Genomic DNA, 24,991 nt, shown 5'->3' with positions numbered 1-24,991 from the left:
TATTGTGCCTATATTTTTATTTGTCATTGGATGTATTTTAATGAAAACTCTAGTCTATGAATTGCAACATCAGTGTCACCTTGAGATTGCTTCTGTTAATTCCCCTCCCCTTGATATGCATCACATATTTCTGCTCTGTGTGTCTAATAACTTGATTGAATGTAGGACATTGTGAATGATGAGTTGTAGGGACATAGGACTCAGTTATTTGCATCCAAATCATGCTGGATTTTGGTCTTGAAGTCAGTTAACTTAGTTGAACTAGATCCAAAACTTTCTCCCCTGACGTGGGCAATAGCACAAGTCTCTACTAAGTTCTTCCAGCTAGTAGCTGGTGTTTTTGTGGGGTCTCCTGGAATTTTACTTGTGAAATAATAGTGAAGTGTCAATGATTTGGGTAGAGCTTATTCTCAGATATTTGGGATTGTATTCTTTGTGGATACCCCTTTTATGGGATTTCACTTGTAATTTTCCAACCTGTCTGCTAGTCTAAACTTTGTTCTCTAACGCCTCAAGGCAGTAACATTAAACTTTTCCAATCCACAATGCACAGATAGGGGAGTACCTGCAGGCAAACAGCCACAAATACCAAATTTCTGCAGCTGCAGTTCCCATTTTTCGAGGGTTAACTTCCTTCCAGTGTCTGTTTTGTTCTGGTCACTTTCCAGTGGTTTCACAGTTTTTTTTTACACTGTCCTGATTTTATAACTTTTATTGGTTGGAAGGGTACTTTCACTAAGACATCATGCTACTATCAGACTGGAACTGCAATCACACCTTTTTGTAGTACCTGTGGCCCACAATTCCTGTGACTTTCTGTTTTTCTTGGGGGAGTGGAGGGGTAGGATAAATTGGTTTGCCTTCTGTTGGAATCTCTCTGGAGACACCAAATTTTAGTTCTGCTAAGTTATTACCTTTCTTCACGTGCTTTCTCTATTCATGTATTACAGCTCAGGGTATCATTTGTGTTTTCATGTTTTTTTTTTCCTTCTTATTGTTAGGATACTTGTGGAAAGAGAATGACAGTAGAAATATTTCACTCAGTCCTTTTGAAACAGGAAGTCAAATCTCTTGAGTTATTCTTTATATAAGCTGTAAATTCTTGCTGCATCGGGATAGTGTTGCTTTCGGATTTTCTCATTACCGTGAATTTATAAGAATTACATTAACAAGATGTGTTTTGAAATTCATGTTCTTTGAATATGCAGATCTCTCTGAGAAGGACAGTGATTCCGGCTGGTTTGGCTTTCATTTTTCCTGCCTTCATTTTGGCCTCCACTTGGCCAGTTTTCTTACAGCGCTGTAGCACCTTCTGTGCCTCCTGAGCAACATACAGATCTTACTGAGAAGAGGGCAAAGACCTTTCCACACGCAAGGCTGAAAAATGGGTGCTTTTCTCCATTTCAACAAAAGTGACATCCTTCTGCATTTCAAAGTGAAGTGAAGTGTGTGGCAGCCTTAAGATGGAGCAGCAACATCTGTTTATTCTCGAGGTTTTTCTCCTAAGTCCTTTCTGAGAAAAGAGTTGTGCAGGAATCCCTTCCGATACGCAGTGGCAGATATGACCTGCTAGAACCCTATTCATCCTGAGGATGAGTTAGGCAATCTGGCCTTAAGGCCACACTGTACATTATCTGGCTTGGAATAACACCTGTAGTAGTCCATTTCCCATTGCTATGATGGAATGCCCAAGGAAGGTTATTTTACAAAGAAAAGAGGTTGACTGAGGTTTGCAGTTCTGGAGGTGCAGGGTTGTAAGGCCCCCATTGGCAGCATCCCATCACCCTTTCAAGAGACAGGGAGTTTGCATCTGTGTCTCTGTGTGTCCCTCACTCTGCTTAAAGCACAAGGATTGAATCATGAGGCTCCACCCTAATGACCTTATCACACCCAAAGGCCCCGAACCTAAAGAGAATTGGAACATCTCCATCCTCTCAGTACTCACCATAACGATTACATTTCAGCACATGATGCCCTGGGGGACGTGCAGACCCTGTCTAAGCCGCAGCAGCACCCACAGCTTCTCCTCCTCCTCCAAGGATCTGTAAACTCCTCCGTGCCCGGCATTGTCAGACATCTTCCTATGCTTTGGAAATGTCTGTGTCTCTGTAAGGTTTCTGCCAACCCAAAGATGAAAGTGATGTGACAGCCTCCATTTTTAATTAGCCTTTATGGAGTGAGCATTTAGTTCAGTGGTTAAGATGCCCACATCCCCCATTGGAGTCCATGGGCCCAATTCTTGGCTCCAGCTCCTGGCTCTAGCATTCTGCTGATGCAGAAACTGGGAGGCAGTGCTGATGTCTTGAGTAATTAGGCTGCTGTTGCCATCTGTATGGGAGACCTGGATTGTGTTCCTGGCTCCTAGCTTTCGCCCTAGCCCAGCCCCAGCTCTTGTGGGCATCTGGGGAGTGAACTGGTAGATGGGAATCTTGTCTGTCTGTCTCCATTTCTCCCTCTCTCTCTCTCTCTCACTCTGCCCCTCACATAAAAAAAATTAATTAGCTCTTCAGACATAGTCTGCTCTTTATGTCCTGTCACAACAAAGGGATCTTTTTTCTTCCAGGAATCATATTAAGAAGCAGAAATTGAAACTGTATACTTGTCATGTTCAAAACAGCTTTTATCTACTGTCTCATCAGTGATCTTTGACAACTGATACCCAGTTCTGGCTTAACCATTTACTAGTTGTACAACCTTGGCAAACTCATAACCCAGTGTAATGAGTCCCACTTCACTCCTTTGTAAACTGCAAGTGATAATATTTTCCCTGGCCTGTCTCTGAGGTTTAGTGAGGCTTAAAGGGATGTGGCATGGAAATAAGAAAGTATTATAAGAACATAAAACATCTTATTAAGATTTAGAGAAGTTTGTCTTGGATGGGGAAGTTTAGCTAAAAAGGAGATCACTTGCCTCCTGAGAGAATACAATTCTTGGGGTAAAAACACAATGCAGGACAATGTGGCACGGGCTGGGCTGGGGGCTCTCCTGCCAGTGCTGTCTCTCTCCTTCCTTCCTAACACTCAGGCCTCACAGGTGGAGACAGCAGTGACACAGAGCAGGTCACCTCCTCCTTGCTGCTGGGCTGCCTTGCTCTATGATCTTGTCAGAGGGCCGACAATCAGCTCCCTGCTGCTAGCTTGTCTTTTAAGATCCAATTAAACATCTCCGGCCACAGCAAGACAGTCGTCTGAGCTCCACACAGTGGAACGGCACCTGTGGTGGCGTGAGGAAGCCATTGAGAAAAGAAAAAACTCTTTATCCTGGAAAGATAGTACCCACAGATCCTTAAAGGCCGGCCCACTGTGAGGTCTGGACCTGTGTTTTCGGGGAATAGTCTCCCAGCTCAGTTGCCCAGCTTCCAGGTCTCAGAGGGCACAGAGCAGATCTAACAAGGTCCACATGGGCTCATGCACCCGGAAAGCAATCTGGCGGCTGAAGAGTTAGCAATCGCTCAAAGGCATATGTGAGAAATGGTTTGTCTGACTGGAGGGATGCTGGAAGGTTAGGTTAAGGCCAGATTGTAGAAGAGCTTGAAGCCAGGGGTGAAAAGGTGCGTTTGTTTCAGTAGGATGTATAAGAGTCTTGCAGGAGATAGTAGGGTTTGACCTCTGGGGAAGGCAAGTGAACTCTGCCATGTATATGGTAAGGGTAGCCTGTCTTGTAGTTTGCTATTTTGTAATGCCTTGCTGTTTAGAGTTTCCTGGAAGTTTATCCAGCCCATTGAGTCACACTGCATTCACCCACTGTGTGTGTGGTATCCTAGCGTCTCCCCTTATATGTTTAGGAAGATTCTATGTCTGGAAGACCCCAAACCTCAGAAATCTGGATTCTCGTCCTGGATCTGCTACCCACCAGTTGGGGACATGCAGAAGCTATTTCTCTTCCCAGGGCTTTAGCTTCCTTATCAATAGAAAGAGGAGGAGATGGACAGCTGGATCACGTGATTTTTTGAAAAAAAAAATTTATTTATTTATTTGCTTAAGAGGTAGAGTTACAGACAGAGAGAGGGAGAGACAGAGAGAAAGGTCTTCCATTGGCTGGTTTGCTCCCCCAAATGGCCGCAATGGCCAGAGCTGGGCCAATCCGAAGCCAGGAGCCAGGAGCTTCTTCCGGGTTTCCCATGTGCTCTTGGGCCATCTTCTGCTTTCCTAGGCCATAAGCAGAGAACTGGCTGGGAAGAGAAGCAGCTGGGACACGAACCGGCACCCATATGGGATGGCGGCACTGCAGGCCGAGGCTCAGCCCACTGCACCACAGCACTGGCCCGGTCCTGTGATTTCTGAAGTTCCTCTTCATGTGAACAGCTGCTGGCACGTGCGCATGGTATTAACAATTTGCCTCACGTGTCCACGGGACTATCCTGTTGGACCACGTTTCTGAGGATGTTGTGCGATAAAATAAGTGACTTCACAAAAGAAAACCCCAAGACCACTGACCTCATTTAGCCTTTGCCAGGTAGACTGTCACCAGGTAGGGGCATTTTTTTTGGAAAGGGAAAACGATTTTCTAGGTATGCCCATTTTCCACCTCACTCTCTCTCTCAGTCCAGTTTTCTTTCTGTTGTCAGCTGCAGAACTTATTATAGCATAGGGAGATTACTGCACTTGCTGCAGTGCTGGGAGTGTAGAGTACAAGAAGCTAAACAGACCACGGAGTGGTTGAGGACTAACCAGGAGAAGAGGGCCTGGGCTGGGTCCTGATAGAGGGGTGAGACTTACCTGGCAGAGGGAAGGGAGTCAAGCACTCCAAGCAAACCAGCGTGTGAGGCAGGCTGGGTTCACGTGTCAGAGGTCAAGGGCTGGCCTGGGAGGGCATGAAGCAGTGGGACAGGAGGCAAACACTTTAAATCTGGGCAGAATGTGAGGTTATTCTTGAAATACTAGAACCTGCATACTCAGTGTGGCCTGGGAACTGACATGCAGAACCTCAGCCCCACTTCAGCCCTTCCAAGTTGGAACCTACATTTTTAAGAAGATTCAGAGGTGATTTCTAAAGTCCAAAAAGTACTATAGCTCAGGACATTGGTTCTGAGTGATACTGATGACTGAGCCCCACCTCAGACCTCCTGAGTTGGAATTTTCTGGGATGCCACTTGGATGCTGCAGCTTTTAAGAAAGTCTAACCTGAAGCCAAACTTGCATGCTACTGTTTTCATGGCAATAAAGCAAGAATGAAAAGTTGGCTCAGGAAATAGCACAAATAGCACAGTGAAAGAAGATTTAATAAAGATCAGTCAAATACCAGTGTGAAGAGTGTGCACAGGAAACAGAAATTACTGGTGGTGACCCAAATCAAGAAATGAGGAAGACAGCACCTTTGCAGTGAGTCTTTTTTTTTTTTTTTTTTTTTGACAGGCAGAGTGGACAGTGAGAGAGAGAAAGAGAGAGAAAGGTCTTCCTTTTGCCGTTGGTTCACCCTCCAATGGCCGCCGCGGCTGATGCGCTGCTGCCGGCGCATCATGCTGATCCGAAGGCAGGAGCCAGGTGCTTCTCCTGGTCTCCCATGGGGTGCAGGGCCCAAGCACTTGGGCCATCCTCCACTGCACTCCCGGGCCATAGCAGAGAGCTAGCCTGGAAGAGGGGCAACCGGGACAGAATCCGGCACCCCAACTAGGACTAGAACCCGGTGTGCCGGTGCTGCAAGGCAGAGGATTAGCCTATTGAGCCACGGCGCTGGCTGTGAGGTTTTTTTTTAAGATTTATTTTATTTATTTGAAAGGCACAGTTACAGAGAGAGAAGGAGAGACAGAGACATCTTCCATCTGCTGGTTCGCTCCCCAAATGACCACATGGCCAGGGCTGGGTCAGGCCAAAGCCAGGAGCTTCTTTTAGGTTTCTCACATGGATGTAGGTGTCCAAACACTTGGGCCATCCTCCAGTGCTTTCCCCGGGTGCATTACCAGGGAGTTGGATTGGCAGTGAGCAGCCAGGACTTGAACCAGTGCCAACATGGGATGCCAGTGTCTCAGGTGGAGGCTTAACTCACTCTGCCACAATGCTGGTCCCGCACTGAGCCCTGATGGTTGAGAAAATGTCACAGCTAGAAGCTGGTGGGGTGAGCTGATTTGTGGAGGATACCGAGAAGCTAGTTTGGCTTTGGATCTCACCACTTAGATTTGATGTGACAACAACTGTCAGGCTTTAGGTCACTGTGTGGCATTGGGGTTTAGGTTAAAGGGCAGGACTGGAAGTATGAACTTGTAATCCATTATCATAGTGTTGGGAGCTGGAGTCACATAAATGGCACACGATGACAAGATAATAGAATAAAGGTTTGTGTTGTATGTAAATTAGAATCATAGACTTGGAAGGAATTTTAGAAAACTTCAGGCCAAATGTCTATGCATGAATCCAGTGTGGTGATAGAGCAAGGAATGTCTTTTCAGTTTGGCCTCAGCAACCTTCTGCCTAGAGGAAGGGAAGGGCCATGGTCTGGGCCACCTTGTAGAGGCCTGTGGAGTTCATTACCAGGAGGGCCTGGCCAGTGTGATGTTGCCCTGCAGACTCTGTGACTCATCCACACACTTGACTGTGATATTTTCGGAGTACAATTATGTGTAGCAGAATCTCTTTTCCATGGCTGACAGTGCTGCCCATCTGTGAAGTCATCAAAGCAGGGAGGAGGGAAACAGTGGGAGAAAATCGGGAACCTGCTGGAATGATGGGAGCCTGGGAGTCACACTGTGCCCCCGGGCAGCAGAGCCCAGGTATCCTTCTCTGAAAGGGAGCGTGGAAGGCGAGCATTAATGCATGGCTCATCTCCACAGTAGGGTGAAAACCAGATGAAAATGCACACTGAGATGAAAGAGGTAGGCTTGGAGCTGGAAATCCAGGATTCCAATCTAAGCTCTGCCATGTCTTAGCAACAGCCCATGCCCAAGTTCCTTCAGTAAATGAGGAATTTTATCTTCCTCATAGGGCTGTAGTGAGCAAATGAATATTTCATGTGAGAATGGTTTGTGAACTACAAGGTTCAATTTAAATACAATACTTTAAAAAAAAGGAACAGCAGAATGTCACATGTATAAATAGATGAAGAAGAAGAGAACACATGGAATCAGAGGATGCATTTCCAGGATAGTTTGGGAGGGGGTTTCTTTCTTTCCTAGTATACCAAAAAGCAGGGATCTACCCTTCCAGTATACTCATTCTTCCTTTTCAGCCTGATTCCCCAGTTAGTCCATAAGGTTTTTATGCAACTGTGATGCACACCTGGTTATATGTGCATTGCTGGCCTTTGGCAAAACTGTAAAGGAAGCAATGCTGTCTATAGTGACCTAGATAGCCCCTCTGAATATTCTTTTTTTAAAGAATTATTTTATTTATTTGAAAGGCAGAGTTACAGAGAGAGATAGAGCCAGAGAGACAGAAAGGTCTTCCATTCCACTGGTTCACTCTCCAAATGACTGCAATGGCCAGAGCTGAGCTGATCTGAAGCCAGGAGCCAGGAGCTTCTTCTTCTTTTAAATAAAGATTTATTTATTTATTTTGGAAGTGAGAGTTATGTGCACACACACACACACACAGATAGAGACAGAGGGAGAGAGATCTTCCATCCACTGGTTCACTCCCCACATGGTTGGAACGTCCATCACTGGCCAGGCTGAAGCCAGGAGCTAGAAGCTTCATCCTGATTTCCCAGTGTGGGTGGCAGGGACCCAAACACCTGTGCCGTTCTCCACTGCCCCCCCCCCCCCAGGCATTAGCAGGGAACTGGAAGGGCAGCAGAACAGCCAAGGACTTGAACCAGTGCCCACACGGGATGAATGAAGTGGCTTTATCCTCTACACCACAATGCTGGCCCCAGAAAGATTATGGAACTCTTGATATGGTTCCCTTTTAGCCCCATGTGTTCCTTGTATTTATCATAATGGAACACTAACAAATATTTATTCAGTTTTATAGATGTGTTGACAATAAAACTTACCATGTGTGTTTCCCTGCCATGGTGGTTACTTTGCTCAATACATGGTTGACTGAGATGTCTTCAGTGTATTATAAACACACATTAAAAATAGCGATCTAAAAAAATGAAATTGAGAAATAGTAAGTTCCATATTTATGAATGTAATACAGTGCCAACCTGGTTATTAGAACAAGACAGAGTTCATCCTTAGTGAATTATCTGGGTTTGTGTAATGATTTTTCTCCAAGAAAATGTTTTGGGATCCTACAGTATGCCATTCCATTTGTGAAATTTGCTCAAATTGAAATATTTTTTAAAAAGTTGCATTTTAATTCAGGAAGTATGAAATCTGGCCATTTTTATCAAAATTTCAAACCCACAGTCCAATTGCAATTGATAGCATCCTTTTTTTTTTTTTTTTTTTTTTGGACAGGCAGAGTGGACAGTGAGAGAGAGAGACAGAGAGAAAGGTCTTCCTTTTCCGTTGGTTCACCCCTCAATGACCGCAGTGCCTGGTGCGCTGCTGCCGGCGCACTGCGCTGATCCGAAGCCAGGAGCCAGGTGCTTCCTCCTGGTCTCCCACGTGGGTGCAGGGCCCAAACACTTGGGCATTCCTCCACTGCACTCCTGGGCCACAGCAGAGAGCTGGACTGGAAGAGGAGCAACCGGGACAGAATCCGGCGCCCCGACCGGGACTAGAACCTGGGGTGCCAGCACCGCAGGTGGAGGATTAGCCTAGTGAGCTGCGGTGCCACCCAATAGCATTCATTTTCGACCATATCATGATGCTGAGAGAAGTCACTGTGTTTTTATATTGCAGTTTTGCCAGACAGAAAGAAATGTCCCTAAACTGGCTAAGTAAGTACCCTGAGCTTTCTTAATCAAAGGGAGTTACAGAAGTGTGGAGCACTTGAGATTTATGCTGCTTATTTCTAAGGGTATTAGAAGAAGATTGAGGAAGTGAAGAGTCTTAATATTTTTATGATTTCCTTTTTAATGCTCCACCAAAACATTGATTTAAAAGTTAAAAAAGCTTATGTCAGCAAGAAGGATTTATGGTTTAGGTTTCTTTTTTTTAGTAGCAAGAAAAGTCAACTGGTCCATGCACATGGTGGGTGCCAGGTCTGAGAGCTCCTGGTGCCATTTAAACTTCAGTTTTGTTTTGTGAATTGAATATTTAAACAAGCGCTCCAAAGAAACAAAAAGGAAACTATAATGTTTGAACTATAAAATTTCTGACGTTTGTTGACTTTCTGGATCTCCCTAACATCTTCCTGTCCTTGTAAATTTACTCCTGTGGTTGATGAGGTACGGATTGGTGTTTCCATTACAGCGTGTGATTATCCCAGCTTTCTTTCCAGTAGCTGGCTAATGCTTGTACCCTGAGGGGTTTTCTCAGGAGTGTCCACCAAAGCCAATGCTGGGTGCACATGTGTGTGTGAATTGTCCAAGCGTGCATGTGTGTGTGTCCATGTGCCCACATTCATGCTTGGCATGTGCCGTAGGTGCGTGTGTATAAATACCTAGCTTACAGTTATCTCTCTCACTTTATTTGCTTTGGAGGTTATCAGGATTGATGTTGAGTCTTAAACACTAAAGTGTATCTGGAAATTAAAATTCAGCAAAACACAAAGACTATTAAAAATCTCAGTGTTCTATTGCTGTGGGACTGCATTGACAGAATGCTGTTAACAAAACAGAGTGTCATTATAGTTGACTGTTTCTTTAATCAAGTAAGGTGATTAAGTTATAAAGACCAAGCAAAGGAAGGGCAGACCCCTGCAGCACTACTTAGATTGTTCCTCCCTCCCTCCCTTTCCCTGTAACTGGGTATATTTAGTTAACTTCACAGAAACTCTATGACTCAAATTGGTGATACATCCCAGAGGTTCCACAATATTATTTTTAATCTTTGCAACAACATGGATAGTATTTTAAATGTTTAAATGTAAGGACATGGAGACCCCAAGAGGATAAGTGCCTTCCCCTAGTCACATAGTGACTTAGCTAGCAGCTGGCAGGGCCAGGAATGGAACCTAGGTATACCTGGCTCTAAAATCTGGGCTATTCAGGATACCCTGTTAGAGTGTTAAGAACCCTGGCCACCAATAGGAAACTTTGGATTTGCCCCCTCCCCTCAGTCAGCATGGATAATGGGGTGCTGACTGTACATACCAGATTCTGCCAGGATTTCCCAACTGGGGAAGTGGAGATGATTGGGTGCATCAGAGAGGGATGGGTAAGACATAACGGTTGAGTCAAGGGGAATGGGAATGAACCAGTTAAAGGAACTTGAACTACTTTGTGAAACATGAATCCTGCTCTTCAAGCGAACAGTTACTTGATGCAGGATAAAGACCAGCTGGACTCTACTTGCAGTGAGGCCAAAGCAAGAAGAAAGGAGTTTGCATGTTGCTGGGTGGGGCAGAAGTCTGTTGTAATTGAGAAGTACTGACGGGAGTAGGGGGAGGGGGCCAGTTAGCACCACGGGATAGGGGATCCTCTCCGCTGGCAGCTGCCGCCGGTCGGCAGGGGTATTTTCTCTGCCCGGTCTTAGAATAGCACTGCCCCTCACAGTAACTACAGTTAAAAAGTGCCCCAGCAGACTTCCCTGAGCCCTGTGAATATTTCCATGCTTTGATCTGGCCTGCCCACTGGGGTTAGAGCTATTTTCATGAAGCACATTTCTGATATAATTTCTCTGTTCAGAAATGGCCTAGAGCAGCTGTTTTCAAAGTATGGTCTACAGATTCCCAGTCATAGCAAATAAAAATACAGGAAGCCCAACTAAGTTTGAATTTCAAGTAACAATTTTTTAAAATATAAGTATGTCCCATGCCATAGGTGGGAATTCTGTATTTTATCTGGTAACCTTATCCAGGGGACCATAAGACTCTTGCAAGGAGTCTTTGAGGTCAAAACTGTTTTCATAGCAGCACTAAGACCTACTTGCTTTTTCTGCTGTGTTGACATTTGCATTGATGGCACAAAATCAACAATGTTTAAAACTGCTGGGGTCTTAGCGGAAGGAAAGGCAGTGACACCAAAGTATGCTGGTGGCTATTGCATTATTGCCTGTCAGGAGCTTACACTAAAACAAACAAACAAAAACATCCAGTTTTACTTAGGAAGCTACTTGGTGAAGCAGTAAAAATGATAAACTTTACTAAATCTTTGTGTAGCTATCTTTTTAGTAATTTTAATAGTGTTGGCAAAAATGCATAAAACACTTGTGCTACATGGCATGTTCATCTCACTTGTGTGATGGTTTGCGGTTAAGCTGAATGGGTTCCTTTTGCATGGAAGTATTTTTTTTTTCCTGACCAACTTTGGTTTTTCAGACCAAAGTATTTAGCAGATTTTTTAAAAAAGATTTATTTATCTGAGAGGCAGAGTTATAGACAGAGAGAGGGAGAGTCACAGAGAGAGGTCTTCTATTCCCTAGTTCACTCCTCAAATAGTGGCAACTGCTGGAGCTGGGCCTATCTGAGGCCAGGAGCCAGGACCTTCTTCCAGGTCTCCCAGTGGGTGCAGGGGCCCAAGGACTTGGACTATTTTCTACTGGATTTCCAGGCCATTAGCAGGGAGCTGGATGGGAAATGGAGCAGATGAGCCTCAAACCGGTGCCCATATGGGATGCCAGCGCCACAGGTGGAGGCTTAATGTACTACACCACAGCATTGGCCCCTAGCAGATATTTTCTTGAAAACAAAACAAAACAAGAATACAGACAGCCAGTTACTTCAAAGAAAAAAAAAATTGGACAGTATTTGTGCCACTGATAAAATGTGAGCTTTCAAGTGAAAATTAGAATTTTGAAAAGCTTCTAGTACCCAGAGCTTGACAGTTTTTCCATATTTACAGATCCTCTCAGGAGACTGTTGGTGTTATCAAAGAATGTGCTTTTCTGCTGCTGTATCATGAAACATGTCAACATTTGGAAAATCAGTGTGTGTAGCTTGGTGAGCCGGTATTTTCCGAGTGACCTGTGTGTGACGTTACCAAGTCATGCAGGGTAAAAGGTCCATCTAAACTGTACTCCAGACAGATTTTAATGTAACAGAGGATAAAAACATTTTACTGATATGGTTTACAATTCCACATTTCAACTAAACTTTGAAAGTTTAGGTTTGGTGTCAGAGCAAAGACTAGTACCCACAATCACTTGAACAGCATGCTAAAACCACCCTCTGTTTTCCAGCTACTTGACTGTGAGGCTGGGCATTCTTCATATACCTCAGCCCAAATATTATAGAACTGCAGATAAAATGCAGAAGCAGCCATGAGACTCCAGCTGTTTTCTTTTCAGCCAGATAGTAGTGATTTGCAAAAGTGTAAAAGAAGGACACTCTTCTATTTTGTTCTTTTTATAGCAAAAGCTCTGTGGGGCCCACCATCATTGTTAAGAGTTTCAAAAGGAGTCCTAAGAAAAAGAAAGATTGGGTGAAGGGGTAGGTATTTGGTCTTTAAGGTGTCGCTTGGGAATCCTTTATTGCATGTAAGAGTGTCCAGGTTCAAGTATCAGCTCTGCTTTTGATTTCTTGCTTGTGCACATCCTGAGAGGCAGCAGAAAACGGCCAAGTACTTGGGTCCCTGCCACCCATGCGGGAGACCGGGATGGAATTCTGAGCTCCTGGCTTCAGCCCAGCTCAGCCTGATTGTGGCAGGCATATGAGGAGGGAACGAGTGGCTTGAAGGTCTGTCTGTATTTCTGCCTTTCAAATAAATAAAAATAAATGTAAAATTAAAATTAGAAATTCTCACAAAGGCTGGGTGAATCAGACATTAGGGACTTTCCACCACCCCATTGCCTTTGTAACTGCACTACCGTCACTATCTCCCAAGTACCTCTATGTAGCAGCCTAATGCTCGCCCCCTGACTTCTGCACTTGTGCATGTCATTCCACTCCTTGGAATTGCGCTCCTCCCCTTCACCCACCTGTTCTGGTGGTTAGTGGGTCAGGGCTGCCTTTTAGCACCAGGGGTGGCGACTGAGACCCAACTTCATGGGCTGTTTATGGAGCTGTTCTGCATACAGCCTTTGCAATCTGCTTGTTTGTTTTCTTTAATGAGAATGCCTGGTGTGCAAAGGATCCAATTTTCTCTCTTTTATAATTTTACCATCAAAGGGCCAAGTGTACTGCCATAAACCTTATGGATTTTTTGGTAAATATTAGCTGACAATTTCTAGTGATATTTGTGGGCTTTTATGAGCCCATGTAGATTAATCAAAGTATTTAGTGCCTGCTGTGAGCAAGCATAACACTTGGTGGCTGGGGGAGGGGCTGAGGAGGTGATCCTTGCTTGAAGGGCAGGGTGGTGGCAGGATTTATAACCTAGACACAATCACGCAAGACACAAGGATGGATGTCAGCAAGGAAACAGTTGCCGGAGGTCTTTGGAGACTGGGCAGTGGGGACGGGATTGCATTCAGGCAGCAGGGGCCATCAGAGCAGGCTTCTGGGAGGAGCTGGGGACTCCACAGAGGTTTGTTAAATGGGAGGGTTTAGTCAGAAGTCAGTAAGGCAGGGATTTCAGGTCAGTGAATCAACAGGAGCCACTGCAGAGTCAGAAATGAGCACAGCGGCTGGCACCGCGGCTCACTAGGCTAATCCTCCACCTAGCAGCGCCGGCACACTGGGTTCTAGGCCTGGTCGGGGCACTGGATTCTGTCCAGGTTGCCCCTCTTCCAGGCCAGCTCTCTGCTGTGGCCAGGGAGTGCAGTGGAGGATGGCCCAAGTGCTTGGGCCCTGCACCCCATGGGAGACCAGGATAAGCACCTGGCTCCTGCCATCGGATCAGTGCGGTGCGCCGGCAGCAGTGCACCATTGGAGGGTGAACCAACGGCAAAGGAAGATCTCTGTCTCTCTCTCTCTCTCTCTGTCCACTCTGCCTGTAAAAAAAAATGAGCACAGCATGTTCATGGGCTAGTGAGGAGACTGCAGACCACAGTGAAGGCGAATGGGGTGAAAGGAGAAGGCTGAAGGCGAGTCAGAGGAGCGGAGGATGGATGTGGGAGGAAAGGGAAACAGCTGCTGTTTGGTTGGTTAGGGAAGTGATAGGGTGATTTCTGAGCATCAGATACATTATGTATGGGAGGAAGAATGGAGGGAGGGCATCTGGCTCCTGGTCCAGGGCTTCTGGTGTGAGGCTCTGGATGGAGGCGTCAGCAAGGTTCTTTCAGATGCAGTGCACGCAGGGAATCCTATCCATGCAGAATGCCTGTTCAGTACTTTCAAACGGGACTGTTTTATAGACATAGGGACTTCCAAAATTCATGGAAAAAAGAAGAAAGTATGCGTATTGTGGTGCCAGAAAATTTTGAAATCCATACATAGTTTTTTTCATAATATGTATTTTTTGCTGAACTTTTTGGTGACCGCTCAAGTGCAGCCATGGAGATCAGGACTTCACAATGGAGTGTTAATGACAGATTTGGGTCTTAGCCTATGTGCTGATTTAGAGGTGAAATTTTATTCTAGCTTTTCCTCATTCCTTGTTGTCTCAGCCACTAGATTAATTGTGTGTGGCTGGGGACAAATTATTTAACTCCTAGGTGACTTGGTTTTGTCACCTATAAAATGAGGTTATCACAGTACTTGTCACATACCTTGTAGCAATGGGAATGCCAGGACTTCATCCATGTCAAATACTTACATTAGATTCTGGCACACAAAGGAAGCCTTTACAAAATATAAGCTATGATTTATTTGTTCACTAATTTACTCTATTGGGGAATATAAATTTTTAAGAAGATTTATTTATTCAAAAGGCAGACACAGGGAGAGAAAGGAGAGGGAGTGAGGGAGTGAGGGAGAGAGGGAAAGGGAGGGAAGGGGGGAGAGAGAGAGAGAGAGAGAGAGAGAGAGGGATTGATTATCTGTTGGTTCACTCCCCAAATGGCCAAAAGGGCTGGGGTTGGGCCAGGCTGAAGCCAGGAGCCTGGAACACCATCTGGGTATCCCACATAGGTGGCGGCAGCCCAGGTACTTAGGCCAAATGTTTTGCTGCCTTCCCAGACACATTAGCAGGGAGCTGGATCAGAAGTAGAGCAGCTTGGGGCAGGTGCAGAGGCAAAGTGGGTTAAGCCACCATCTGTAACAACAGCATTCCACATGGGTGCCAGTTTGAGTCCAGCTACCCCACTTCCTGTCCAGCTGCTTGCTAATGAACCTGGGAAAGCAGCAGAAGATGGCCCAAGTATTGGGCCCCTGAATGCACGTGGGAGACCCAGAAGAATCTCCTGGCTTTGGCCTGGTCCAGGCTGACTGTTGTGGACATTTGAGGAGTGAACCAAAGGATGGATCTCGTCCTCTCTCTCTGTAATTTTGCCTTTCAAATAAACAAATTAACTAATTAAAAAATAAATAAAGAAGTGGAGCAGCTAGGACAGAAAGCTGCATTCATCTGGAATGCAAGTGTTGCAGGTGGTTACTTAACCCTGCTGTGCCACAATGCCAGCTTGGAAGAACAAACAAAAGCCTTGCTGGAGACATTGCAAGGATGAAATGTCAAAAACTCCAATTCCATATACTCATTAAGAGTGGGAGCGTAAACCCCATGCCACTTTTTTTTTTTTTTTTTTTTTTTTTTTTGTATTTAAAAGCAAGATCTATTTCAGTGAGACCTGCAGCAGAGTGGCCTGGAGGAGGCCATGCCGCAGTTTCATCGTGCCGCTCCCAGCTCACATTTCCTCACTGCAGAGAGCATGGAACTGGACTCCTGTGCCCGCTGCCCACCTCCTTCCTCTCTGCTCCTTCCTCTCCTGGACCAGGTTACCTGTGTCAGTCTCACTGCACTCCTGCCCCCCCCTTTTAAATATTCATTTATTTATTTGAAAGGCAGAGTTAACAGAGAGAGAGTTAAAGAGAGAGAGAGAGATCTTCCATCTGCTGGCTAACTCCCCAGTTGGTCGCAGTGGTCCGAAGCCAGAAGTCAGGAGCCAAGAGCTTCTTCCCAGTCTCCCAAGTGGGTGCAGGGGCCCAAGTATTTGGACCATCCTCCTCCACCGCTTTCCCAGGTGCATTAGCTGGGAGCTGGATCAGAAGTGGAACCCAGGACTCAAACCAGCGCCATATGGGATGCTGGTGTCACAGGCACCAGCTTCACCCACTGAGCCCCCACAACAGCCCCTTGCTTATTTTCAAACATGCCCTGCCCTGCCTGCACTTAGGTCTCTCTGATGCTTTCATTCTTACCCTCAAAGCTCGTTCCTCTTATCCCATTCATAAAAATTAATCTCCTGGTTTTTTTTTTTTTAAAGATTATTTGAAAGAGTTACAGAGAAAAAGAGAGAGAGAGAGAGATGTCTTCCATCTGTTGGTTCACTCCCTAAATTGTTGCAATGGCTCGAGCTGAATGGAAAAAAAAGCCAGGAGCTTCTTCCAGGTCTCCCATGTGGGTGCAGAGGGCTAAGAATTTGGGCCATTTTATGCTTTCCCAGACACATTAACAGGGAGCTGGATCAGAAGTGGAGCAGCCGGTACTGAAACTGGCCCCCATATGGGATGCTGGTGCTGCAGGCTGGGGCTTTAACCCACTGTGCCACAGTGCCAGGCCCTAACTTCTTGTTTTTGATAGAAAATTTTTTAAGAGCAGTTAAGTGTACAGGAAAATTACATAGTAAGTACACAGTTCCAATATACTCCTTCTTCCAATGATTTCTCTTATTACTATTCTTTTGCATTAGTGTGATACATTTGTAACCACTGATGAACCAGTGCTGATGCATGATTGTTAACTTAGGTCCTCTTTTTGTGTTGTGTGGGTTTTGATACCTTTACAGTGTCCTACATCCATCACTATGGTGTCAGACACATTAGCTCCGATGCCCTAACATTGCCCTGGGCTCCACCTCTTCATCCCACTCCTCCCCCCTCCCCCACAGTGCCTGTCAGATTTAAAGATTGAGTCAAAATGCCTTCTCTTCTGTGAAAACTCTGATCCCCTCAATTAAACCTCGGACGACGCTTGCTTGGTACCTGCTCCCTTCAGCTCCCGTCTTCTGCACCGCAGGAGACGCACACCTTCTTTTATTTCCTTCACAGACTGTGGTGGAGGGAAGCGCCGGTGCAGTACAAGTGTCCTGACCCTTGTCCTTAGCTGGTGCCTTATGATGGACACCGGCCGAACAGGGTGGAGTAGGGGTGGAATTCTGAACAAACAGTAAGAGTGGACTTTGCAGAAAAGGGCTGGAGAGGCAGGGCTTCTGACCGGGAGACCTGAAAGTGGCTGTGCGCTTGTTTCACGGCGGGGTGGCTCTGGGAAGGGAGCTGTCTTCTCTCGCCTTAGATCCTGGCTGGGAAACAGCTCTAGGCGACCGGCCTGGGCCATGGTTACCTTACCGTTAGGCCACAGGGCTGATTCCCTGCTCTCTTCTTTCCCCAAACGGAGCAAGAGAACCTGGTTCTTCGCAGTCACCCCTGCCTCCCCCCTCCCCCCAGGATGCCCAGTGTGTCTTCTTTGAGCAAGGAGCGCCTTCCCATAAACGCTAATCCGCGCAGTTCTCAAACGTTCTGAAACGCGGTGGGAACACGCAGATCGGAACAAAAGCAAATAAACCGCGTCCCGGGAAGCAACAAGGCAGATACCCTTCTCCGACAGCCGGCACGGACCCGAAATGAAAACTATCAGTCATCCAGCGGATGACACCGTTCTCCCCTCCAGACAGGAGCTGCCGTCGGCGGGCCTCTCCGTGCCCAGAGGACGCGACGGCGAAGCTGTCACAAAGCAGAGCGCGGGGCTCAGCGACCGGCTGCGATAGCAAACCCGCAGACCCTGGCGCCGACTCCCCCGTCGCTGCCTCCGCACATTCGCGGTGGGGGAGGAGAGGGGAGGGGAGGAGGGCACAGCTCGCCCCCCCCTACCCCGCCCTTCGGCTAAGGCGGCGCCAGGGTGCGGTGGGAGGGAGGAGGGGGCGCTCTGTAGAACCGGTGGGAGAGAGACGCGGTTACCTGGGGCAGCGAGCGCTCTCTGGAGAGCAGGCTCCCATCCCCCCAGCGGGAGAGTGCGCCTGCCAGGCTCTGGAGGCGCGAGGGACCTGAGCAGGGCCCCCGCAGGGTGCGCTTCGGCAGCGCAGTCACTGCCTCCGGCTCGCACCTGTGCTCCCAGGGGGCGGGGCCTCCTCCAGGTGTGCCGACCCGGAGTACCACGAGGAGAGCCCAGTACGGGCTCTGGAGCTTACGCCCCCCGCCCCGCCTCCACTGCCCGCAACCCCCTCCTTCCAGAAATGCAGGGGGAGGAGCGGTTAATCCGCGCTCCGCCGCCGCGGGATGCACAGGCGCCGCCCGCCTGTTCCCCGGGAGCCCAGCAAGCACACCCTGCGGCGCGGAGGGGGTTAACCCCGCGGCCCGCGGCAGGAGCGCGCTTAACCCCCTGGAGCCCGCGGGTTCGCCGGGCCAGTCCGTGCGGGCTGCACCCGGATCCCACGCGGCGGCCACGCCGAGCGCACAGGGCCCCGGGCCGCGGGCGGTCTCCGGGGTGCGGCGCGGCGCGGCCCGTGGGAGGCTCGGGCGGGCGGGGGGAGCGCGGGGGACGGCGGCGGCGGGCGCGCAGCGTCGCCAGGGCGAAGCCGGCGTGCGGCGCGGCGCGGCGGGCGCGGAGCGAGCGGGCGGGCGGGCGAGCGCCTCCGTCCCCGGATGTGAGCTCGGGCTGCCCGTGGTCCCGAGCCAGCGGCGGCGCGGGCGGCGGGCGGCGGCGGCAGGCGGCATGGGGGGCGCCCCGAGCGGCCCCGGCGGCCGGGCCGGCATCCCCGCGGCGCCCCTCCGCTAGTGGAGCGGACCAAGCCAATTCTCCTTTGCAGCAAAGAAAAAAAAAAGGAAAAAAAAAAAAAAAAGAAAATTCCATGTATATATTATTGAGATAATATATACATCTGATTTTATTTTTTTAAAAAGTTTATTTTGCTCCATTTTTGAAAAAGAGGGAGCGTGGGTGGCGAGCGGTTTTTATAAATTATCCGTATTTTCTGTTATTTGTCCCCGGCGCTCCCCACCCCCTGCCGGAGCGAGAATAAGGGCAGGGACCGCGTCTTCTGCGTGCTCGGGAACCCCCTTCCCTGTGCGTCCCCAGCCCGGGCGCCCAGCACAGTGCCCTGCACACAGTAGGCGCTCAATCAATGTTCGTGGATGATGATGATGATGATGATGAAGAAAATGCAGCATCAACGGCAGCAGCAAGCGGACCACGCGAACGGTGAGCAGCTAAGCCTTGGCGCCCGCGGCCGGATCCGGTCCCCGCCGCGGCCCTGTGCCCACCCCTGCCCGCCCCCGCCCCCCGCGGCTCCGCCGCGCCGGCTGCGTGGAGGGGGGTGGCGAGGACGCTCCCAGCTCGGTGCCGTCCGCCGGCGGAGGGGAGATGCGCTGCAGCCACTCCGCTCTCCCCTTGAGGCCCTGAATGTCAGAGTTAATTCTGCATTTGTGGGGTGGGGGCGGCCGTGGAGCGCTGAGCGGCCCGAGACGCTGCAGGTTCCGAGTCCTCGGGCTCAACTTTGCCTCAACGCCCCCGGGCCAGGCAGCAGAGGAGGGGGCTGCTGGGGTCTGGCCGGAGCCCCCTTCCCGGTCGCTCCTGGCCTTCCTCTCCTCCCCCGCCCCCTCCCCCTTTAGGAAGAAGGTCCCCTGGTGGCATCCGGAAAATTCTAGGATTGTCCGGTGTCACCCTAGGCGCTGGTGGGTGAAGCGCACCCCTCTCCGGCCCGACGCGGGAGGCCGGGTCCCGCGACCCAAGGGAAGGGGCCCGGCGGAGTGCATGTCCCTGCCCGCGACGCGCTCGGCGGTAACCTAGCGATGCCCGGGAGTCGCGGCCCGGGCCCGGCCGCCACGTGCGCTTTCTACGCCGGCCGCGGCTGGGTCGACTGGGGCTGGGGCAGTGCCTGGACAGTCCCCCTCTTTGGAGACTGCCGGCGCCCCCCAGCCCCGGTTCAAGCCTTTCCGGGTGAGCGCACCCCGAGGGAAAGGCTTGGCAGGGCTCATCCCGGCCCAGATTGGCTGCTGCCTGACCGCTCTGCTCCCTCCTCGGGCTTGCTGGGCAGGCAGACCGGTGCTTGCTTTTGACTCTTGACTTAGCAGTCGTTTCTTGTGCAAATGCCGGTCCCTCAGCCTCGCTGCAGATTCTCTCTGACCTCTGCCTTAGTGAGGAGGATGTGGTCCGAGGCCGGCAGGTGCCTGGGAGGGCTGCCCTGGGGCTGGCCCGACCCAAAGCCAGAGGGGGCTTTGCACTGGGAGGCCCCCTTGGGTTTCTGCCTCGTGTGTACCTGGATGCTGGCTTCCACTGAGGTGGTTCCTGCCTAGGCCTCCAGGCCCCCCGCACCTTCCTGCCTGTGTATCCTAGGTGTGTTGGGGTGCTAGGGGTGCTGGCCAACCGCCTTCTCTGTCTCCCTGGATGCTGCCTTGGCTGCTGCTGCTGCAATTTAAAATGCAAAAAAGCCCTAAAGATGTTTTCTGTTTTCGGAAGCCTGTGGAGGAAATGAGTCCCAAGCATCATGAATTTTCATTTGCAGGAAGTGTCAGTGCATAATCTAGATATTTGTTATGGGCTTTTGGTGCTGCCCCTGTGCTAGTGGATGGTTTTTTTTTTCCATGCTGAAAAAAAATCGTATTGTGGAAAGATGTTGGAGTAACACCCTGGAAATGATTAAGACTATCGAATTATTGGCACTGCCTCCGGCCCCCCCCCCCCCCCGGTAATGGTGGTGATTATTTAGGAAAAGCGGTTGTACATGTCTTTTAACTCATTAGCGACGCACGGGTTTTCAAAGTCAGAAGAGATGTGGAGTCAGTGAGGGATGACCTCGGCTTCTCAGAAGGAATGCGCAGCAAAACTCCTGGTAGAGAATGGGCGTGGTGCAGCAGGTTCCCGTGGATTGACACTGGGGCGCCGTGCGTGGATTTTTCTGCCTGATCAGAACAAGAGGCTCACCGTGGACACATAGGCATGAACACCCCCCACCCCGCCCTGGGATTGCTGGGTGATAAGCTTGCTTCACCTCACACACTAGAATCTCATCTTTTTAAAAAAAATCTTTGTTTTTCTCCTTTTCCCCAGAGGCAAACTATGCAAGAGGCACCAGACTCCCTCTTTCTGGGGAAGGACCAACTTCTCAGCCGAACAGCTCCAAGCAAACTGTCCTGTCTTGGCAGGCTGCTATCGACGCTGCTCGACAGGCCAAGGCTGCCCAAACCATGAGCACCTCTGCACCCCCACCTGTAGGATCTCTCTCCCAAAGAAAACGTCAGCAATACGCCAAGAGCAAAAAACAGGGGAGCTCGTCCAACAGCCGGCCCGCCCGCGCCCTTTTCTGTCTGTCTCTCAATAACCCCATCCGGAGAGCCTGCATTAGTATAGTGGAATGGAAGTATCCTTTTCCTGGGGTAGGGGGTGGGGGAGGAAGAACCTTCCTGGTTTTCTCTTTTACCATCTGTTCTTTAAAAAGATTTGCTTTCTGAAATGACACAAAGCTGTAGCATTGTGGAATGTGAGAGCCACAGACGAAAGCTGTGGGTAAGGGGTTTTGCTGTTTATACTTTCCTGACTCCTCAGGTTGCAGAGGGTGAGTCTGTGGGTCTCCTGTGTGTGTGTGTGTATGCTTGTGCGTAATGGTAGTAGTGGGGGGAGTGAGCCTGAAATTTCAAAGTGATTGTTGACACATGAAACTAACTTTTGGTCATTGGACACTAGATGGTTCGTTTTCATCCACTGTTGTTTTGGGGCATTAGTTATATATTGAACCTATTGCACTTAAGCTACGCCAATTAAAAAAACCACTCTGTGAGACTTTATTGGACGTGAATACGTTTTTGACCTCTAACTGAATCTTCATTCTGATGTTTGAAATTTGAAGGCAGTTAGGATAGGCATACTTGCTCGATAGGGAGTGCTTTTGATGGCTTTGTTTTGCTGATCGATGCTGTGACTTCCTGGAATTTCCTTTTGACAAGTTCTAAAACTGCACTTGGGACATAAGTGAGTGAGGAGTGGGTGAGGGGAAAGGTCTATCTCTATGTGCCTCTTTGTCCTGAGCCCCTGGACCTACAGAACAACCCTTTCCATGGAGGAGTTTGCAGTTGTTGCCTTTATAAAAAAAAAAAAAAAAATCCTGTCTGTGTCCTTGGCCTGGAGTTGCATTTCTGGGTGTCTCCTTTTGTATTTTTAAAACTGAACTCCAGATGCCCCAGGACGGTCTTGGAAAACCGTTGTCCTGCTACAGGCTTACCCCCTTCCCCGACCCAGAGGCTGGGCTCTGGCGACTGCCATTCTTTAGGAAGAGTTGACCTAGGCCTTTCTGAGCAGTGGCTCTCTGGTTACTCAGAGGCTTCAGTGTCCTGGGGAAAACCAAGCACTGCTCTCCCTCTGAAGTGTGTGTGGGGCTGGCAGGCACCTTCCAGCAGTGTCCAGTCGGAGGAAGCAGTGCCACAGAGGACTTCCTCCACCAGGCCCAGCCCCAGCGGAGAGGCTGGGCTCAAAGGGGAGGGTGGTGGGAGCCAGCTGCACCCTGCTAGGCAGCTCTTAGTCTGCCCTCTGTCTTAGCTCCTGTTTTCTCTGCCGGTGGAGAGGAGTTAAAATGAGGTAACTGTCTAGAAGGGGTTTAGCGAGAGCTGCCGAGTGCTAGGGAAGGGCTGGAGAGATTTTCCCGTGCTGCTGCTTTTTAGAACAGATGCTGCCTCTCTCCAGTGACTTATGGTGTCTTTCCCGTGGCTGTGGTTGGGTTTGTGCATTTTCTCTGCAAGTTCTTCCCTAGTCCAAGGACAGAACACTCGTGGCAGGCCAGGAGGGCACATCAGGGGGTGCCTCGGCAGTGACGGCGTCAGAGTCACGGCCAGAGAGCGCTCCTCCTCCTTAGCCTGACTCTGAGTAAGCAGAGACCTCTCAGTGGGGTCATTAACTTTATGTGGAGTGAGGTGGGAGGCCCAGTGCTGTTTCTCCTTGTGCACAGTAATTTGTACAGAGCAATGGCTGTGTGCAGGGTGGCTTCCTGGATCGTGCTGCTGTCTGCCTCTTGCAAGTTGCCAGACACGTGTGTGTGTACAGGATCTGGGCGTATGGCTGCCAGTTCAGGGAGAAGCCTGCTTCTGAATGGGACAGTCTAGAAAACATAGATCCTGAAATGCTAAGAGGGACCACTTGTGTTTCTTTGAATGTCAGTTCCCTTGTGTTTCAGGGAACAGAGTATTGAAATTTTTCCTAAGCCAGCGGCATCTGGCCTGAGCAGCACCAGGAGAGGAGACAGTAGTTTGGTTTTGTAGTGGGGCAGGTCGGGGTGTCTTTCACCCTGGGGGAGGGAGCAGAGCTTCAGCCCTCCCTCCTGCTCTGTTCTGGAAAGCCTTGTGGCAGGGAGATGATATCTGCTTGGTTTCTCAAGACTGAAACTGACCTGTAGAAAGAAAAAAAAATATAAACCTCCTGTCTGGCCTTCCTAAGCAGTGTTAGTACTTCTCAGATGTCCAGGTTTACATTTAGGTCCTGGGAAGTTGAAAAGCAAGCAGGGTGGTGCGGGAGAGGGGAGAGACTAAGTGTGTTTCTGTAGGGAATAACTTGGGGCAATTGACTTTGGAACTTTCAGAGGGAAGGTGAAGAGGGAATTCTGAAGTCTTCTGAAGGCAGCTGTCTTTAGCTTGAATCCTTGGAGACAAGATTTTGCAACACTCGATGACTTAAGAGAATCAATATGATTACAGCTAACTGGCTTAAAAAGTAAGCCCATCAAAGTTAGTACAGGGATAATGTTACTCATGTCTTATTCCAGTGACTTCCCAAAGCTCTTCTGGGGGCTGAGGGTTCTCGAACTCCAGGTATCTCCAGAGAGGGAAGGGGTGTCTGTGCCGTACAGAGTTTTCGGATTTCCTGGATGGGTGTCAGGATGGAGGGAGAGCAGTCTGTTAGAGTTAAGCCAGTGGCCTTGCCTCTAGTCGGTGGAGGTGTGGAGGCACTGGAGCAAGCCCGGGAATTGCGGCTGAGGGTGGTGCTCCTGAAACCCTCTGAAAGGCTGAACATGAAAAGGAGTTGTTGTTACGGCAGATGTCAAAGTTGGTATTGCCGGCGATGGCAGTGTCTCGTAACATCAGCAGGTCTAAGTGTGGGACTGTTGAGAGCTGATCTCAGAGTGATTCTCTGGACTGGCCAGCAAGATTGAGAATTGAGAATTATTAAACCTACTTTGAAAGTGCCTGGTGCTGATTGCTTATGGCTTTTAATGTGGTTTGTTTAGCTTATACACTGAGCTCCAGTCCAGTTCTAATCTGGAGAAGTTAGAGTAGTATTACCAGAAGAGGAAGCAGTGGAGGGAGCTGAAGCCTGGCTTGCATGTCTCCGTGTCTGAGGTCACAGGTGGACCGGAGAAGGTCACAGGTAGAACTAGAAGCTTCTAGTGACTTGGCCCATCCCAGGCCTGACTGGAGATTTAGCCTGACCCAGCCAAGAATAGCCCCTGAGAAAACAGCTCTACCACACAGAGGTGGAGATCTGGGGAAGAGGTTTATCCTGTGATGACTTCTCTGGGTCTGGGACAGCTGGGAATTTAGTGAGGGCTTTGTCACTTTTAAAACTACAAGAAGCAGAGACTTGTTCACACAGTGCCCTCAGTGGATGGGCAATCTTATTATACAGTGTTTCCTGAAGAATGAGTGTAACACGATCCTTGCAGCCCAAGGAAAGGACATGGAGAGGTCATCGGATAGCAGGCTCTACCTGGCCACTCACCATTCTTCCTGCTGAGAACCTCGTCGTCGTGAGAGCCAACTGAAAAATGATGTGCGTCTATCATTTTCATTTTAAAAGCGACTCAAGTGGTGTGATCAAGGGTGTGATGAGAGAGATGGTTTACATTTGCTAAACACATATAAACCTTAACAGAATCTTTTCAGACCATTTGACATATTTATATTATTGGCTATTTTTGCCAATTGTGTGGCCTTAGCTATTTACATCCCATTCCCTGAAGATGATTCTAATTCAACAAATCATAACTTGGTAAGTGTCCTTAGAGTTCCTCCTCGTCCTGGGGAACTCAGTGTTTGCTGCTAGACCTGGCTGGCCTTCCGAGGAGCTGGAGTTGACAGCGGTGCGCGTGGTGTTTCCTGGAGCTTTGCAGCAG

General features: G+C 49.0%; 1 protein-coding gene across 9 annotated transcripts in view; it reads left to right on the top strand.

Annotated features, from left to right (window-relative positions):
• CACNA1D (calcium voltage-gated channel subunit alpha1 D) overlaps positions 1–24,991 on the top strand; it is a 520,755-nt gene that overhangs the window by 171,384 nt on the left and 324,380 nt on the right. For 6 of the 9 annotated variants that reach the window (XM_051852322.2, XM_051852311.2, XM_051852316.2 and 3 more), the window contains exons 1-3: positions 18,539–19,098; positions 20,947–21,256; positions 24,762–24,867. In XM_051852322.2, coding sequence (XP_051708282.1) covers positions 19,032–19,098; positions 20,947–21,256; positions 24,762–24,867 — 483 coding nt within the window. In that variant the 5' untranslated portion in view covers positions 18,539–19,031. Of the gene's footprint in view, positions 1–18,532; positions 19,099–20,946; positions 21,257–24,761; positions 24,868–24,991 lie in introns of those variants that run through there. The other 3 variants (XM_070050710.1, XM_070050709.1, XM_070050708.1) reach the window with 3 other exon arrangements.

This window comes from Oryctolagus cuniculus, chromosome 10 (genome assembly GCF_964237555.1).
Source record: "Oryctolagus cuniculus chromosome 10, mOryCun1.1, whole genome shotgun sequence".
NCBI lineage: Eukaryota > Metazoa > Chordata > Mammalia > Lagomorpha > Leporidae > Oryctolagus > Oryctolagus cuniculus.
Note: the sequence above shows the minus strand (reverse complement) of the source record. Positions and strands in the feature narration are given on the sequence as shown.